The sequence below is a fragment of the Bacillus rossius genome, chromosome 13 (assembly GCF_032445375.1).
Source record: "Bacillus rossius redtenbacheri isolate Brsri chromosome 13, Brsri_v3, whole genome shotgun sequence".
Taxonomy (NCBI): Eukaryota; Metazoa; Arthropoda; class Insecta; order Phasmatodea; family Bacillidae; genus Bacillus; species Bacillus rossius.
In genome coordinates, this window is record NC_086340.1 from 2,911,454 (window position 1) to 2,930,513 (window position 19,060).

Genomic DNA, 19,060 nt, shown 5'->3' on the forward strand with positions numbered 1-19,060 from the left:
TCACTGTCTGTCTCAAACAGACTTATTAGTTTTTTTCACAAAACGTAAATTATTTTTTTTTATTTTGCAAAAAAATAACAATTAATATATTATAATTTTTTTAAAAATTAGTCACATAAAAACCATTTTGAAATCTTGCTTAAATAAGGCATCTTTTAAAATAATTTTCCATTTAGGCAAAACTTTTTGCCACATAAATTGGGCAACAAAAAATATATTTCTCCAAATGTATAAGCTGTTCGACTTAATTTTGAATTATTATTGATTGTAGTAGCTATGCAGGATTTCATAAAAAAATTATAATAATGCAATATGGAAATCTGTAGTCACAGTATCTAATAAATTATAATTTGGTGCTGATTGGGATTTTAAAACTTTTGAAAAATGTCTGCAACAAACCAAAAACTAAAACACTTAATTATATGAACAGGAACATCATTAATTGGCCTAACAACAGTTCTCGGCTTGACGTTGATCTCTGGAACATCGCATACATGACACAAAGTATTAAACAACAAAGCATGTTAGTACATGACAAAAAGTGTTATATGACACACAGTCTTACATGACTTGTCATGTTATATGTCAGAACTATAGTCCAACACGTTTGATATGCCGGAAACACGGAAACAATGATGAAATGAGAAGAAAAAAAACATGCGGCCAGCAAGCGGCACTACCTGCGAATCGTCTTGATGGCCCGGAACGCCTCATCCATGTTGCCGACGGTGAGGTGGTAGCTGAAGTTGAGGACTGCGTCACGCGTCGCCTTGTCACACGCCCCGATACCCTCGAAGTCACGCATGGTCACGCGTCTCACCAGCCCGCCACCGGACACCTGCGCAGGGAAGCAATAGGGAAGAAACTCCACAGGAACCTCACAGTGGGACTGTGGCAAACGAAACGCTCACTCGCTGCAAAACGAACTCTCAATTATCCGGGCCCGTAAAGTCCGGTTCTCGGGTTATTCATGCTTGAAAGACCGCATGGCGACACATTCCAATACGCTGAGACAAGGTTCACAAAGCCTTCACTTGTGCTCAGAATCCTACTGGAGACAAATGCATGTTGCAACCAAAATAAGAGGGTGGCCCTTTCAGTGAAATGTATTTAAATAAAAAAACTCAAATGATTTCATTTTAAGCTACGGTTCTGGTGCAAAGCTTCGGGTCCGATGTGAAGTTTCTCGTTTGTTGCGAAGCTTTAAAACAATGGAAGCCTAAAATTCTAACATGAAATTTTTTTTTTTTCTGTTTTATATATGTTTTGTTTGAATAAAGTTGGTTACTTAAAAAAAAAAATGAAGACACTCAGTTTGCTTTTATGAATGCTCAATATTGATATAATGCATTGTTATTTTTGTCATTTTCATTGAACCTAAAGCCTAATCGGTTAATCAGTTCAAACATTACAAACGTTAAATGATTATATTTTTTACATAAATCCTGTACTTTGTAAAATAACAGTAATACAGCTTCGCCAAGAACAATATTCGCGATTTGATTCGACTTTGCTGCTACATTAAAACATTATATTTGGCGTCACTGAACTAGTATTCGCACAGGCACAGGGGCGCAACAACAGGGGGGAGGGAGGGTATTTTGCCCCCCCTCTGAAACCTTGAAGTGGGGGCAAACGGGGGCAAAGAAAGTGTTGTGCAATCAATTTTTAGATAGTAAAACTGCTTAAACAGCACCATTTTCCGGACCCCCTCTGCTTCAATAGGAGGGGATCGATGATTCTTTATGAAAAGGTATATTGCCCCCACTTTGCAGCCGGGGGAACAGACGGCACCTGGGCGGAGGGCTTGTTCAGGAGGACGTAGTGGGGCGTGGACACCCCCAGCAGCTGGGAGTGGTCGTCTGGCAGGGGCTGGACGTCCTGCACCATGAGCCCTGCCTCCGGGCTCGTGAACAGCGTCACCAGCACAACCTCCGACGCCTGCGGCACACGGCACACCACGCACGGTTACACAGGAACAAAAAATCAAACAGGCAACCTTTTTTTCTTTTTTTTTTTCCAAAAATACAAAACATACTCAATGTTCGGACCTTTGTGACTTATGTCCCATGTTGTGTGAAGTGCTAACTTGTGCCCCTTTTTTGGCATGTCGTATAAACAGTTCGGCAAGATGGCGGCACACGGCACACCACGCACAGTTACGCAGGAACAAACAATCAAACAGGCAACCTTTATTTTTTTTTTTTAAATACAAATAGACTCAATGTTCGGACTTTTGTGACTCATGTCCCATGTTGTGTGAAGTGCTAACTTGTGCCCCTTTCTTTGGCGTGTCGTAAAAAAATTTCGGCAAGATGGCGGGCCGCGCGCAGTCGGGTCGTTTGATTCGTATTCGGCTATCGTTTCGTTGTCATAGTTGTTGTATTCAATAAATCAGACTCTTTAATATATTTATGGTCCTCCGGGAAGAAATTCGTTGAAACAAAGAACACTCAACATATTCAAAAGTATTCCATCATACCGAAAAAAAAATTTTTTTGTGATGTATTAGTTTTTGAACGAATCAAAAGTTTGTTTACTTGCTTTAATTTTTTTACAGTGTCTGCCTTTCAGCGGAACAGTCGAGTACTCTGAAAATAAAGCAAAGTGTGATTTGACAAACAGAAGTGAGCACACAAGCATGATATGTAGGCTTTTGCTAATACACCCGCCCCTCAAAGTAACGCTGTTAAATTGTGTGTTTTTGAAGTAATGACACCAATAAATTACGACATGATTTGAAGTAGTTAGGTCATAGATTAAAAGTAGTGTTTTTTTTCTCTTTTAAATGAAATTTAATTTCCTTACGTGCACACTGGCAATAGCATTGTATAGCATTAAATACAATGCAACATATTAATAATGTTTCTAATCAACAAAGTTTTTTTTTTTCAGTCCTTAAAAGCTTCCTTCATTGCTTATATACTTCTGACGACAATCCAAGTGTTCAGCCATTGTTTGTATTGTTCAGCCATTGTTTGTATTACGCCAACCCGCATGTTAGCAGCAGCTCTGCAGAGAAAAGCCAAACGCTTTCAGGGCTAGTTTACCTCACGCCCACTAGGATGTGCTAGTGGCAAATCATGGCAGACATGCATTTAGTAAACAAATGTCAGGAATCACGCAAACAGTTAAAATAATTTTTCTAATAATATAGAACATTTAGTTAGATTTTTTTAATCTATTAGAATGGAAATACATTTTTTATATTAATAACATACCTAGTTATTTCGTCACTCAGAAATGTTAGAGCCTCTTACGAATGTTATGCTCAAGCCACATTATGTGGTCCCTGAATTTTTTGCATTTAATTTTAGATTATTCATATTTCACTCAACATTTATTTTAATGTACTTCAAATGTATGTAGACATATATGTACATTAGTACTGTAAACTGATTTTAACGTTGTCAGCAAGCACACTTACCTGATTGGAAAACAAATTATTTCAACTAACATACACTCTTATGGAAAAAAAAAAAACGTATTTGATTAGTGCTGTTTTGATTAGTGTTTTATTTTCCTGGAAAAAAAATTTGGGAATTACAAATTATTCTTGAATATTATAAACATTTTTCCTAAATGAATTTTAACATACAGTGAAACATTTTTCACACTTCACACTAATCTAAAAAAAATTCCATTTCTTGTAAGTTATTTTATTTTTGACCCATGAGACCTAGATTCAGATTCGAGGGGTATATTCGAGCTACTCTTTGAGGTTCGAATTCAAGATTCGGATTCGGGAAAGTTGGGATTTGGCCCGTCACTAGATTTGAGAGAGAAAAATAAGTTTTTGAATAGAATTCGTCAATTCCTTCAAACATTTTTTTTGTTTGTTTAGCATATCATCGACGAGATCTCTAAGCCTGGAGTGGTTTCAAGAAACCCTCGTGAAATGGGAACCGGGATGACCGGACATGAGGGTGCCACCGCCAGGGACGTCGGAACGTTTTCATAAGTGGTGACCGGGGGGGGGGGGGGGGGGGGGGGGTGAAAATATGTACCTATTACACCTACCTCAGTCCTAGAGCGGGGGGCCCGGGGGCCCTCCCCCGAAAAAATTTGGAATTTTAGATGCAAAATCGTGCTATTTAATGAGTTACCGAACCAAAAATATTAAATGTACCATTCCACGAATTTGATTACGTAGTATGTATTAAATACTACTCTGACAGTAGGTGTAGTACAATTTAAATGAGATACCATCTAGGAATTCGCAATCATTTTACAGTATGTCGACAATCATAAATTTTTATTTTCTAATCGATGCGATCACCAATGCAACGTTTGTAACTACTGGTTGAGGAAAATTAATACTAGGACCAAACATTTTTATTCTGGGAAAAGGAGGAGGGGGGCGAAATGCTACTCTCACCCCCCCCCCCCCCCTGTCCCGACGTCCCTGAACGCAGCGACTCGCCTGGTCCGGAGTCCTCCTGCCGCCGCCGGCGAGGGAGCCGGCCGGCACGGTGGCGACGGTGGTGGACGCCCTGCGATAGTTCCGCGAGCGGGGCAGCAGCTTGGCCTCGCACACCAGCAGCCGTGGCTCGCTCTCCTCCCATTGGTGGCCCAGCACGAACCGATCGCTGAGGTCGTGCAGCGCGCTGGCCGAAACACACGCACGCGTTCCCTCCTCTGCGGCCCACTCCGTGGTGGCTCCCTTTACCGTTACACCACTTCTACAGGTGTCATTAAAATTTCGGGAGGGGAGGGGGGGGGGGGGGTTAAAAGATGAGAAAAATGTATATATTATTTACATAATTATAGCTTCTAATGTGAAAATACGTTTCTGGTGCTTTGATAATTGAAAGGGATCTTGTAAATCAAATTGGCAACCCTGCACTTTCCTCAACAAAAGTAGTTTGGCATCTGTCGGTTCAGGATGGAAATATTACCTGATATGACCAAAATTATTATTAGAAAATCAGTTTTAATTAATGCAAAATGTGATAAAATATAATACTAAAAAAGTATTATATTATAAAATAATTGAGTAAATCATTGAGAAAATGGCATAAAAAATTTCAGGGGGGGGGGGGCCGCATCATTAGGTTAGGGGGGGTGGGCACCTCTGACTTCTAGTCCATCATTTCACAATCATTGCTACGTTAACACAAATAAAAGTAATTTTGGTTTCCAGGAAATGGTTGAAACAATTTCACATTCATCCCTCAGCAAAATACTGGTTTGTTAACCAAATTCGTGTTTCCAAAGTGCAGAGGCAAAAAAAAAAAAAAACATTTAAGTACACACTGCATTTACGAGTTCAAACAACGAATATTCTCTAATCATCTCACTACGTAAAACACTATATAACAGACATAATTTATTGGGGACAAGATAATATGGTGAATTGCAATAAAACCGAAATAACAACAAAAAACATGTCGAGACACCGCATGGCATAACACCAAAATGCAAGTTGCTACACCATGTGGCACCGAAATACAAGTTATATCATGGAATTAAGTAGAATTTAACCAATTCTCGATTCGAATCATAAAAAATTAATCTTTTAATGTTTGAAATTCAAGGAATATCTTTATTTCTGGACAAAAAATTGTAGCAAAATGCATTTATCAGAAAAATTAATTTAATTTGTTTTATCAAGCATCTCTTATTGAATCACTTTTTAACCACAAATTTTTAGTGTTCGGAATGTATCTGTTTTAGACCAATTTAATACAAATTATTTTATTGTGAAATTGCAGCATGTAAATTTTACCACTATTGTGGTGGAGTAAGTACTACAAAACAGCTTCTATAAAAATAAAAACAGTAACACCGAAATTCTCTTTTTAAAAAAACAAATATGGACTAAAAATTTAACTATAAAATCTTGTCTACAATAATTATACAAACATCTTTCAAGACCTATTCTAGGATTCCATGACTTTTTCCTGAACTTTCATAAAGAGACCTGGCAGATACCCCAAAAAGTATAGAGATACATACAAAAAGTACAAATCAGAAATCACAACTTACCACACACAAGAAGTACTTTCTCTGGTATCCATTTCCGCTATCAGATTTCACAATGACACCAAAAATTAAAATTGCAGTTAAAATAACTCTCTTTTTTTTTTTTTTTTTTTTTTTGGCTTGTAACACGGTCACGCCAGACTAGCGATTTGGCAGGATTGTCAGAAACAATGAAGTTTTAATGGGAATAATATCCTGTGCTCCGTAATCCCTTCACAAAGAACAGCAAATCATGTCTGTGCCCTTCGTCAATACTATCAACTGGTGCTGTAGTAGAAAAGAAACTTAATTCAAATTATGGCATTATCAAATTCGTTTCTCTTTTTTACAAATCTGTAACGTATCACGAGCTTCTTTTAACACAAGGTAAATATGAGGTTCTCTCTCGTGTCAAACTTTGTAGTTTTTACAAAAATATTGAAATGTTGTAATAAAAAAAACTCAAAATCACCAAATTAAATTGTATTTCATACTTAATTTTTTTGACGTGACGTCTAATAAATCGATGAACGCTGGCTGGCTGCACGCACGAAATTGTCCCACTACGGATGTCCCACTACGGATGTCCCACTATGGATGTCCCACTACCGATGTCCCACTACATGCGTGGCATCTCTCTGGTATGTTGCGGACGCTACAGAGAACTCGGCCGGCACGTGGCGGCGTACTGGTTCGAGGTTATTGTTGTGCACCGCGCCACGGGAGTATATTCGCAAGGAAATGGCATTCTTACAAGTAGGTATTATTTTAATTACTAGTGTAAATCAGTATATTTAAACAGTGTTGTATGAGTATTGTTTTAGCTGTGTAACTAAATATTTATTGCTGGTATGATACTTTTCACGCTTTAGTTTGAAATTGGTAATTATTTGTCATGAGTTATTATTTGATCAACTAAATCACACACCGTATTATAGTTATGAGCCCACGAGCGTGTAAATATTTCGAGTCAAACAGAGAATATGCTAGTTAAAAGAAATTCAAACAAATATTGTGCGTGGAATATTATTAATTTAGACCATCTGAATCGATTATTCTCAAAATGGACTCGTGGTCGTTTGGTTAGCGTGGATGACTTCCAATCCAAAGATTATCGTTTCGAATCTCGGCAGCTGCGAATTTTTTTGCACTTGTAAAAATAAATACGTCGCACGCAACATTTCAAAAGTAATAAATATATTTGAATTAATGAACGCAAATAAAAGTAAATTTATTAATTAAATTGTACATTTCATTTCACTCCTTTGTATACATACAAAATAGTGATAATTCAATAATATTGATTCAATTTTATTCATAAAAGTATGCAGAGGTAGATTTTACATACAAAATATAGAAAAATTAAAAAAAATTTCTTCCTCAAAGAATATAATATTTTTAATGCCTAAAAGGTTTGATCTTCTGGATCAATAATTTCATCAATGTTTTGTTATGACGTCACGTTAAACTATCGTCTGTAAACCAACTTTACAGACAACCAATTTTTTTTTTTTGGGGTTCCTGATTATTGCGGACGGCGGACGGGAGCTACACCGGCCTCCACCGTGCCGAGAGGGGCGCTCGTACCTGTTGCCGCCCGGCTCGGGGCTGAGCGAGCCCCGGCCCTCCTCCTCCTCCTCGGCCACGCCGGCCGCGCCGCCCGCGCCTCGGGCGAAGTCGAAGTGATCCAGCGCGTCCGTCTCCACGTCCCACACAAACAGCTTCGAGTCGGGGAGGAAGTTCGACTGCACACACGCACGCGCACGCATCGCCGCCTGAGTATTGGAGTGTTCTATGTCCACTTTTTAGGTTTTTTATGCTATGGACACGAAATTAATATTAGTATCCATTTGTACTATGTATATCCACACACAACGTCTACGCACATAAAAAATGTGTTTGTTCTTAATTTAAGACCAATGTTATTTTGTTCTACGTCATGATGTTCATAGTTGTTTGAACTTTCCAAATGCTTGTATCTCAGTTCCGACTTCAATGGACATGGAACACTCCGATTCTCTGTGCGACGACATGTCAGGACACTCACCACGCGCTGCTGTCCCCAGCTCTCACAGCTCTGTGCAGGAGGAGATCATTCAGCACAACAGTTACGTAATTACTCATGATCTCTCTCCACAACTGAATTCCGAAATAAAAATTTACTGCCACACTTTCAGAACTCCAACCTTTACAAAGTACAAATTCAGGTAATGATGTAGCTTGAAGAAACTGAACATTTCATATTTCGGTGTTCATTTAATCGTTTTTTTTTATACCTTGTTCTTAGGTCAATTATTTGATGATTTACTTAAATCAAGTCATGAAATACTCATGTACTTATATGTTATTAAATGAATGTGAAACATGCATGTCAAGTTTGTATGTAAGACATGCTCACACTAACACACGTGCGAACCGGTATTCAATATAGACTAGGTACTTGGAAAAATAATTCCTGCTGCTTGTGTGTATATCGGGCTATAACGGGGAGCAAATACATTATTGTAGCCCATTAAGTATTACAATAATCCTTATAAAATAAATAATCTAAAAGCTGCTAATTTGCTATGATTTCCTTATTCTGCCTTCACTTGTTTAATTTTTTTTAATCCTGGAAGGGAGGTGTCTGGAACCTACCTCCCCCCCCCCCCCTCCACATACACACAAAATAAACTTTTTATATGAACAAGCAAAATTTATGTTAAAATATAATAAGTATTTCAACCATGCGTATCTCAATCCTTCACAAAAAACCAATTTCTGTTCCTTCTACCTGGAAATTGGCAGAGATTTATTTTATGTTTGAGCTCATAGCGGGTGAGCAGTGCCACTAATGCTGTCTTCTTCTAGACTACCCCCCCCCCCCCGGTGGGCCCCTGATCCCCTCCTGGTCCGTGACACTTGTGCCTTCCCCTTGCGCTTCCTCTCCTCTCCCCCTGCCCTTTCCTCATCCCTTCCCGGTCCGTCGACACCAGTGCGCCTGGTCATCAGGGATACTTATGGGACTGGCCACTGTGAACTGTTCTTAGTTCCATGCCACAACTCACTTGGGTAAATATAAATTTAGTAGTTATGATCGGGGACGCAACAACTAAATATCCAAACGGGGGGCCAATATACCTTTTTATAAAGAATCATCGATCCCCCCTATTGAAGCTGGGGGTCCTCCCCCGGGAAAATTTGTATTCCAAGGTGGAAAATGGTGTTATTTAAGCAGTTTTATTATCTAAAAATTGATTACACAGCACTTTCTTTGCCCCCGTTTGCCCCCACTACAAGGTTTCAGAGGGGGGGGGCAAAATACCCTTGCCCCCCCCCCCTTCCTGTTTTAGCACCCCTGGTTATGATGAATCTGCATTTGATTCCTTCCTCAATTTGCCTGAACACCTCCTGGAACGTAACGGACGATGGTTCGAGGGCCCACTGACCTTAGCGATGCTTATCGACACCTTGGTGCCGTTGCTGTTGCAGCGGGCCAGTATCACCTCCCCGAAGTCGAACAGCACTTCCCCCAGGCTCTTGGGCTGGCAGTGCAGCCGGGCCTCTCTGGAACCGAGGGAGCCGAGTCCGTCAGGAAGCCAAGCTTCAACCGGCAGTGAACGATCCTCACTTGTTTGATGCTTAGCGACAATAATTTTTCGTGAAGTGCCATAAAAAACCAAAATAACACAAAAAAAGAATTTCAAAACACTGCATAACCACAAAATGAAAGTTAATACTCCATGTTAGCAATGAAATCAATTTATGTCATGGGATTAAGTAGCATTTAACTACAAATTACCTAACTCACAATTTAAAAAAATTAATCTTTTAAGGTTTGAAATTTATGGGATCTCATTTCCCGACAAAAAATACTACCAAAGCGGATGGATCAAAAAAAAATTAATTTAATTTGTTTTATTGTGAATCTCTTATTGGATAACTTAAACCAAAAATGCTTGTTAGTTTCATTAATTTTTTTTTATTGTTCCGAGTGAATCTGTTTTAGACCAATTTATTACAGACTATTTTATCATAAAAATTGCAGCTTATAAATTTTACCATTATTTTAGTGGAGTAGGTAAGTACTACAAAACTGCTATCTATGCTTCAATTGTATTTTTTTTTTTTTTTTTTAAGTTTGAACTCATTTTTCAAGATACAAGTGGTGCCTATGTGTTGTACACAATCATTGCTTATTATGTGAGCTCTTTTCAAAAACTTATGTTTACAACAGTAGTCACGTAGTCTCGTAACCTCATGGCTCGTATTCGCGTAGTCATGATGTCTTGGAGCCTCGTAGAGATGTAGCTACGTAGCCAAGTAGCCTCGTAGACTTTTAGCTACGTAAACAAGTAGTCTTGTAATCTTATAACATAATGCTGCTGGAGTAGTTGGAGCTTTGTAGACTCGTAGGCAGTTGGAGGAGTCTTGTAGACTCGTAGAATTGAAGCTTTGTAGCCATGTAGCCTTGCAGTCATTTGGAGCCGAGTAGACTTGTATCCTTGTAACTTCATAGACATGTAATTTTGTAGCTACGCAGCCTTTTAGCCGTGCAGTCTCGCAGCCGTGTATAACTCGTAACCAGCTAGATCCTTGTAGACTTGTAGACTTGTAGCCTTGTAGCCTCGTAGTCTCTTAAGACTCGTAGCTTTCTAGCCAAACCTTGAAAACATGCTTTCCCCCAGAATGATGGTGGCCTCAGCCCTTGTGTGTCCCCACCCCTCCAGTACGCGACACCGACTCACCTCCTGGTGAGGTCCCAGGCCCTTGTGTGTCCCCACCCCTCCAGTACGCGACACCGACTCACCTCCTGGTGAGGTCCCAGAGCTTGAGGACGCCGCCGCTGGTCGCCACCACCAGGAAGCCCCCGCACAGCTGCATGCAGATCGGCTGGCCCTCGGCGTCGCTGAACGGCAGCGCCTGCTTCACGGTCCCGTGGAAGGTGCGCACGCTCACCTTATCCTGGTCCAGCGTCACCACGCTGTCCTCGAACACGCACGCCGCCGCCGCCGCCTCGCACGCGAACGAGCCTTCGACCAGGAGCAGGCAGGGCGTCACACGCTGGCCGACCAGAGGACGGCACTGCTGCCGTTACCGATAATATCTCGTTTTCATTGCAAGACAAGTCACTGCTACAGTTACCGACAATATCTCACTTTCATTGCAAGACGATTTCATTTCTAACAAAAGAACATTTTACCAGACGGCACTCAAGTAGTGAATGAGCCTTACTATTATAAAAATTTTACAGTTTTTATTATTTGAAAATTTGCTCAAAATTTGACTTGAGATAATAAGTAGTTAACTCCATAACATATCAAAAAAAAAAAAATGTTTCATTTCAAGTAAGGGTGTTTGTGTAAAGTACTAATGAGTAGTGATTTGGTATTGCTTTACTTTCACAGTCTTAAATTTTTATCATGAACGATAAAATGAGTAACGTTAAGTTATTCGATTGCTTCATTAAAGACTGACGCAGATGGAGTGCGGTTGGGGCCGGCGCCACCAGACGGCGCCGTGGCGGTACCCGCGGGCCGACACTCACCCAGCACCTTGGCCGCCAGCCCGCCGTCCTCCCTCAGCAGCTGGTACACGGCCAGCGTCTTGTTGCTCCACACGGCCACGTGGTCCGCGCCTGCCGCCACGCCGCACACCTGCAGGTCCGTGCTCAGCTCCGTGCCGGGCCGCGCCCCCTCCTCGCCCGAGGCCTCCACCACCAGCCGGCTGGGCGCCACCTGCACCACCGACACCTGCCGGCAGACGCAGGAACACTTGTCGGGACGGACTACCGTGGACATGCGAGATGCAGTTGCAAAACACAACATTAAATAATTCAAGATCGGCGTTGGCACATTTACAAATATTATGGTCTTCAAAAACTGAATCATAAATGTTTTACACAACATTTTATGACAGAAAAGTTTAACAGATGGAATTTAATTCTTAAGAGTACCTACACTTAAACATACCATCCTAACAAATTCAGGCTCGAAAGCCAAAGGGTCTATGGCCACTGTCCGGAGCCGTGCTTGCTTGTACCGATTATCAAACGGCTGTGATGTGCCGGTCCTTTTTCTCTCGGTTCCGCCGGAATCTCGGCGAATAGCCAGCACCAAGAACTATAAATATAATCCTGGTACCACGGGAAAGCTTAACAACTAAACATTCCCCTGCGAAAATTTCAATAGTCTTGCGGTGTATTGCCCAGTCACAACCAACATGCAAACATCTTAACTTTTTACTATGAGCCAATGAGCAGATGTTATCAGCATCCTGTGTGACTGGAAGTAGAAGGAAAAAAAGTATAACTGACACATCAATATCAAATAGCTAGAGACAAGATTTTATGGATTTATTTTTAGTACAATTTTGTTTTTAAAATACAGGAATTCCGTGTTAATGTTTACAAGTTTTATAAAAGCTGTTTCGTAATACTTACTCCACCAAAACAGTGGTAAAGCATACATGCTGCCTTTTTACAATTAAAATAATTAAGTGTTCAATCGGTTTGAAACATATACATTCGGAACAATAAAAATAGATTATGAAGCATTTGTGTTTTGAAAATGATTTAATAAGAGATTCACAATGAAACAAATTAAATTAATTGTTTTGATCCGTGCACTAGAATACAAATTTTGTCTGAAAATAATGATTACTTTTTTTTATGATTTGGTTAAATGCTACATAATTCCATGACCATGATGTATCTTGCATTTCAGTGTTATACGCAGAGACCGGAAAAATTCGCGAATTCATTTCGCGATAGGCCAAAATACGAATCGTTATACCTCAGTGCTGCCTCTGCTATTGGCTCACAACTCACCTGGATGACTCTGGGCCAATGAGAAACACCCAACCAAATCTTTATACGAATCACAGGCTGCTACACTGGAACGTCTCACAAGACAGCAGCCAATGAGTGGGTGGCATTTGACCGAGTGTACGTAGAACTATGGAGTTCATCCTGCAGGTCATAGAAACCGCGAATTTTTCCGGTCCCTAGTTATACGGTGTTATGGCAATTTTTTCGGTGTTATTTCGGTTTTTCCGCAATTCGCCACATAATCTTGTCCCTTCAAACAGTACGTAGAATGATGGGGTTTGTGACTGGTGTTGAGATTCACAACTTCACGGTACTTGAAGTGAGTACGAGGACCCAACAGACCTGAGGTGACCGGTACCTTTGAATATATATACTGTATAGAAGTCGTGAGTGGATAGGATTTACACTACGTTTTCCAGGAGCGTATGATGAGCAGCTTGGGAACTTCACCGCTGCAGTGCGCTGCCGTAACGCCCTGTATCGTCTTAGTTGTTATTTACACGTTAAAGCGCAGCAATGTCGCCCGCTGTCATTCCCCGCACCCCCCACCCATCCTTCACTGCAGCTCATGGTCGTTCAACGGGAGGGGGAAGGGGTGTTTGAAGAGTTCGACACTTGTCCTCTAGGGACCACCGCAAGTCGATGCCCCTAGGGATGGTGGCGATTGCGGCGGTGAATTAACCAACTACCTCAAAACAGTATTAGAAATTTTAACCTGGGCTGGTGACTTCTATACAGTATATATATTCAAAGCCGGTACAGAACACTCTCACGTGGGGGGGGCGGAGCGAGCTCACCCCTCGGCAGAAGTGCGCGCAGAGAGCCTGCTCGCGCAGCACGTACACGCAGCTGACGGTGTTGACGGCCAGCAGGGGCTCGGAGCGCGCCCAGCTGACCTGCTTCACGGCGCCGCGCACGCTGCACGGGGGCTCCGCGACCCAGCAGCGCCACGGCTCCCTCGGCGCGCTGGGGCCGGGCCCCGGGTCGAACGGCGGCACGGGCGGCACGTGCTTCCACATCAGCACGCCGCCCAGGTTCGTGCCCGCGCACAGCATCCCTGCACACGGCAGCACACGCCTCGTCCAGGTCCCGACACGACACACCACAAATAACACACGGAAGGTTATGAAACCAACACGAATTACTCTGTCAAATAATCGATCAACCTAGCTTCAATTAACAAAGTTTCTGTATCATCCAAGCCAACCTGAAGAGCCATTAACAGGCAAAGACCGTTAAAACAATTTGCTTGAGGACCTTGAAAGTTATCTAACCATTGTCGAAAGCCTAAAGAAAAAAACCCTAAAAAATTTAAATTTACGCATTGGGCGAATCATAGCGAACGACGAGAAAGAATCCACACTGAAGGAAAAACTGGAAAAACATCACCCCGAAAATGATACCTCTGGACCGACTTAAAACCACTAACCAAGACGATGTTACCAAGAGATCAGCTTATCTGAGCTTGCCACGGTCTTCACTAACTTGGTTAATCAAGACTCAACAGTATTTTAAATAAAAAATACTTTTTGACCGAATTTTGGTTTAGTTCCTGGCCAGTTTGGGTGTTTCTCGCGTCCCGGGTCCAGTTCTGGGGACGAACCACCGCGGAACGAGCTCGCCTAGTGGCCGCCACTCACGCTTCTGGGGGCAGTAGCCGAGGCTGGTGAAGACCTCGGCGGGCTGCGACGACGCCGCGGCGGCGGCAGAGACGGCCTTGGCCGGGCCCGGCAGCAGGTAGTTCTCCCCCGACTCGAGGTCCCAGCAGCGCACCGACAGGTCGCCCGTGATCACGGCGAGCACGCCCACGCCCGCCCACGCCATGGTCGCGTCCTGGGAGCGCCCGCTCAGCTTCACCTGCGGCAGGGGAGGTCGTGGCAGGATCACCTCACTGCAGGTTCCTGTGCGAAGCTTCCACCAAGAGAACCACTCAGAGCTCTTTCTAGTATTCCATTTGACTCTGCCAGAAAATGTTCTATATAGTTTTATTTGATTGTTCGGTTGTGATGCAAAGCTTTGCGTGAAATGTAAAGCTTCACATTTGTTGCAAAGCTTTAGAACTCGGTAAGTCTATTCGCTAATATAATATTTAATTTTTTTTTTTTTTTTTGTGTTTTGTATATGTTTTGATTTAACAAAGTTGGTTACTTAAAAAAAAATAATCAAAGAGTGGCACACTGTTTGCTTTTATGAATTCTCAATATTAATATTATGTGTGGTTATTTTATAATTTTTATTTAAAATTATGTCATACATAGGGCCCAATTGGTTAATCACTCATTCGGTTAAAACATTACAAAATTTTAAATGGTTGTTTAATTTATTTACTTCAATCCTGTATTTAGTGAAATAAGTTTAATATAGCTTCGCCGAGACGAATATTTGCAATTTGATTCGACTTTGCAAACATTTTAAACATTCAATTTGATATTCGCTTTGCATAAAAAAAACTAGTATTGGCACAGACGTACAGCCAGTACATACACACAAGTGTAAAAAAAAAGTTAAATAATTAAAAAACATATGTAAAAGTTGTAACTTAAAATTACATAATTATATATTTTTTGAATTAATTAAGTGTAAACAAATTTCACAAACCCTAAGAAGAGTGCCTTTAAATTTAGCACCTACAATATCAATTAAAATAATGTCCTAATACAGTCAAAGGTCTTTCATCGTGCACATTCATACCACGGCCATGTCAGATTACCAAATGTCAATATAGTTTTAACAAGAATACAAAGATAAATAAATACACAGTAAAATGGTATTCAAAACCAGTTGTAACAATGTGCTCCATAAAAATAAAATAAAAAAGCCAAGTGTTACTGTTTAAAGTCTGATATCACATTGTGTCAGTGATTCAGATCTTTTCTTCAAATAACCACTGGAAATATATCCCAATGGCAGAGCCCAGCAGACATCACCTCGTGTCAAAACTGTGGACAAACGACACTATGCTGGCCAGCCAACTGAATCGACTGCCCAGAGCATCACCAGAGCACAAGGTACTCGACCGAAACAGCATCAAGCCACGCCGACACTTCCGAACGCTCGATGCTGTTCATTAGCTACTGCGCTTTTAACAATATTTCAAACTAAAAGCCCAACGAGACTGTGCGTAACAAATATCTCTGCTGTATTGACAATGCATATTGTCCTAGACCGTCGTTAGTCTCATATTTATTGATTTTATTGTTATTTAGGGGTCTAATATTGCAATTATCACTAACCCAATTTGAAAACTTCAATATCATGCATCATCCAGGGAACATTTAAACTTCACCGTCACATACCGCACTGACAAAAGTAAAACTCAGCATCGCCACCCCAAGCCAGCTGAGCGGAGGCCGCGACCGACCTTCATGACCTCGGTGAGCTGTCCCTTGGCGTCGACGCTGAACTGGCCCACGTTCAGGCCCTCGGTCATCACGACCAGGCAGTCCTTGCGCTCGTGGTACAGCAGTCGGCGGAACACGGAGCCGTCCGTGTTCAGCACCTCCGCGCAGGAGCCCTCCTCGCTCACGTAGTACAGCATGCCTGCGCACGGCCGCCCCACCCTCGCGCTGCGCTCTCTCGGCAGGGTCCGTGCCAAGCTTCCGCCAAGTGGACCGATCCAAGCTTCGATCTGAATTGGCCAGGAAACATGCTCAACTTCTGATCTGAAGCTTTGGCTGTGATGCCGAAGCTTCACATCACGGTTGTTGCAAAGCTTTAAAACAAAGAAATAAATTACTTCCGGATTACAGGGCGCCAATTAACCTTCATAAACTGTATATCACTGACCTGTACAGCCAAATCTACCATGAAATATAAATATTCACTTTGCCAGATCTACATTTTTAACAACTATCTGGCCAGGTTTCTCTTACAACCATATGAATACAAATTCCTGCATCTAAGATTCGCTCATGCAAATATCAAGTCCTCTTTTTTTTGTGTTGTATTTGTCTTGCTTTGATAAAGCAGGTCACTTGAAAAAAATAACAACAAAAGAAGGTACTCCGTTTGCTTTTATGAATGCTTGAAATTAACATTATGCATGGTTATTTTATACTTGTTATTGAATGGTGTCATATTCAGGGCCAAAATGACTAATAACTAAATCAGTTAAAACATTATGTACAAAGTTTGACATTTTTTTTTTCTATTTCAAACCTGTAGTTCGTAAAATAAGTGTAATACAGCTTCGCCGAGAACAATATTCACAATTCGATTCGCCTTCGTAAAAATTTAATTTGATATAAGCTTTGCACCAAAAAAATTGGTATTTGCACACGCCTAGAAGATTTGAAACATTTTCAAGGCCACACGCCACTGATGGTTAATGTATGTCGCAGAGAAACCACAAGAATGCACAAGAAAGATGAAAACACGAACACGAAAAGAAAAAAAAAAATCAAGCCGAAATTGTTGGGCCCGATTTTATCGAGGAAAGCATACGAACATTTTCCTTTGAGGATATTTATTTCACGACTACACTGCAACACCATCCTCTCTACATCACGGCTACAGGAAGACTGCATAGACTACAACAATAAACCGGTGAAGTCACTACTCTTACAGTTTCCTTCTGCTGCCACCTTGCAGTGGCGTAGCTAAGGTGACTGGCGCCCCTGGCCAGACTTGAAAATGGCGCCACCCTAATGCATTAAAAGAGAGGGGGGAGGGTTCAGTAACCGCGAAACCACTGTTCCGGCGCCCCTGGCGGGGGCCATCCCTGCCACCCGCCTGCTACGCTACTGCCACCTTGATGATTACAAACTGACTCTTGAACGGATGTGGAGCCGGTGCCGGCCGGGAAGCGGGGCACTCACCCGACACGGAGCTGACGTAGAAGCACAGGTTGTCGCCGCCCGACTGGAAGGCGACGCGCTGGCCCGCGGTGCGCGGCCGCCAGGCGCTGAACAGGTCCAGCGCTCTCTCGTCCCCGGCGACGGCCGCTCGCGCCAGGCCGCTCAACACGACAGGAAGGACGTTACACACATGCGCGCCCGAGAGGGGCTACGAGGCTGGAGGAACGGCATTTGAATAACGTTCGCAGGCTTTCACGGCCATTGCTCTGAAGTGGCTTGGCATCTGGGTTGTAGCCTTGTCCTTGGCGAATAATTCATTCGAAGTTTCTGGTCGACATTGCAGTCACCATCATCAGGGAGCAGTTACCTACTGAGTAAGTAACCTGCTGAGTAGGTAACTGCTGCCTGATGATGGCGACTGCAATGTCGACAGAAACGTCAGTGAATTATTCGCCAAGGACACGGCTACAACCCAGAAGCCAAGCTACTTCGGAATCCACTTGAGCTCTAGAAGTTTACCTGACAGTAACGTTTACAGGACGTACTGATCGTAGGATGCAAAAACCGTTTTTAATCTTTCAGCTCGTAAAATTGAGTGTGTATTTGACAACTGATACCGTCCAACATTCGACAAATTTATTCAATTTTTTTAAGAACTCACCTATGTGTTTCTGAGATTTGAAAATGGGTTACGGCTTAGAATATTGATGACTACCTACAACGACGAGACACAGAGTAGGTTACTTAGGCTATGTCGTAAATGACCGACATCATTATTATTACATCGCCGGTTGTCGAAGCAGAGCTTGGGTCCAGTTCTTCCACACGAATTGCATGCACACTTAAGTATGAAAACTTGAAAATTTGCGTTTGCATTCACTGGTGGCAATCCCGCCGTAGCTAATGTCTGGGAAGCACGAGCCTACCTGATGTCGATCCCGGGCGGGCTCCTGCGGAACGCGATGTGGGTGAGGGCGTCCTTGAGCTCGTGGTGGATCACGGAGAGCACCTGGTTCCTCGAGTCCAGCTTGGAGCAGACCAGCGAACCCGCCTGCAAGGAACACCCCGAGCTCAGCAGCTTCACTGTCGCCAAACCGTGAAACATAGAGCGTTTTTATAGTTATCGCTAGGGACAAGATTAAATGGTTTTATTTTTAGGCCAATTTTGTTTTTAAAACCTTTGGTGGTTTTTTTTTTTATATATTTTAATAAATTCTGTTTATTCATTACTATAACAATTACTAAACAAATATGGCACTTAAATGATTTTGACTTATTAATACACAATAAAAAATAAATTAACAAGTCTTTGCGTGTTTTGAAAAAATGTACCATCATAATGTAAAACTGAGTTTCTAATAATAGTTGCAAGACAAAACAAAAAAAATATATATATCACCCCCCTCCCCCCCCAAAAAAAAATTTTTAGTACATTAAATTTGGTACAAATATCTTGCTAAATAAATTACACTTATTGAATTTACTTTATTAA

At 41.8% G+C, this 19,060-nt stretch overlaps 1 protein-coding gene across 1 annotated transcript in view; it reads right to left on the minus strand.

The window, feature by feature from the left end:
- LOC134538101 (intraflagellar transport protein 140 homolog) overlaps positions 1 to 19,060 on the minus strand; it is a 39,889-nt gene that overhangs the window by 16,496 nt on the left and 4,333 nt on the right. The window contains exons 4-15 of the mRNA XM_063379123.1: positions 18,495 to 18,619; positions 17,590 to 17,729; positions 16,134 to 16,312; positions 14,413 to 14,629; positions 13,570 to 13,829; positions 11,492 to 11,696; positions 10,754 to 10,976; positions 9,393 to 9,510; positions 7,552 to 7,709; positions 4,424 to 4,607; positions 1,795 to 1,941; positions 681 to 838 (exon numbers count right to left, since the gene is read on the minus strand). Coding sequence (XP_063235193.1) covers positions 681 to 838; positions 1,795 to 1,941; positions 4,424 to 4,607; positions 7,552 to 7,709; positions 9,393 to 9,510; positions 10,754 to 10,976; positions 11,492 to 11,696; positions 13,570 to 13,829; positions 14,413 to 14,629; positions 16,134 to 16,312; positions 17,590 to 17,729; positions 18,495 to 18,619 — 2,114 coding nt within the window. The remainder of the gene's footprint in view (positions 1 to 680; positions 839 to 1,794; positions 1,942 to 4,423; positions 4,608 to 7,551; positions 7,710 to 9,392; positions 9,511 to 10,753; positions 10,977 to 11,491; positions 11,697 to 13,569; positions 13,830 to 14,412; positions 14,630 to 16,133; positions 16,313 to 17,589; positions 17,730 to 18,494; positions 18,620 to 19,060) is intronic.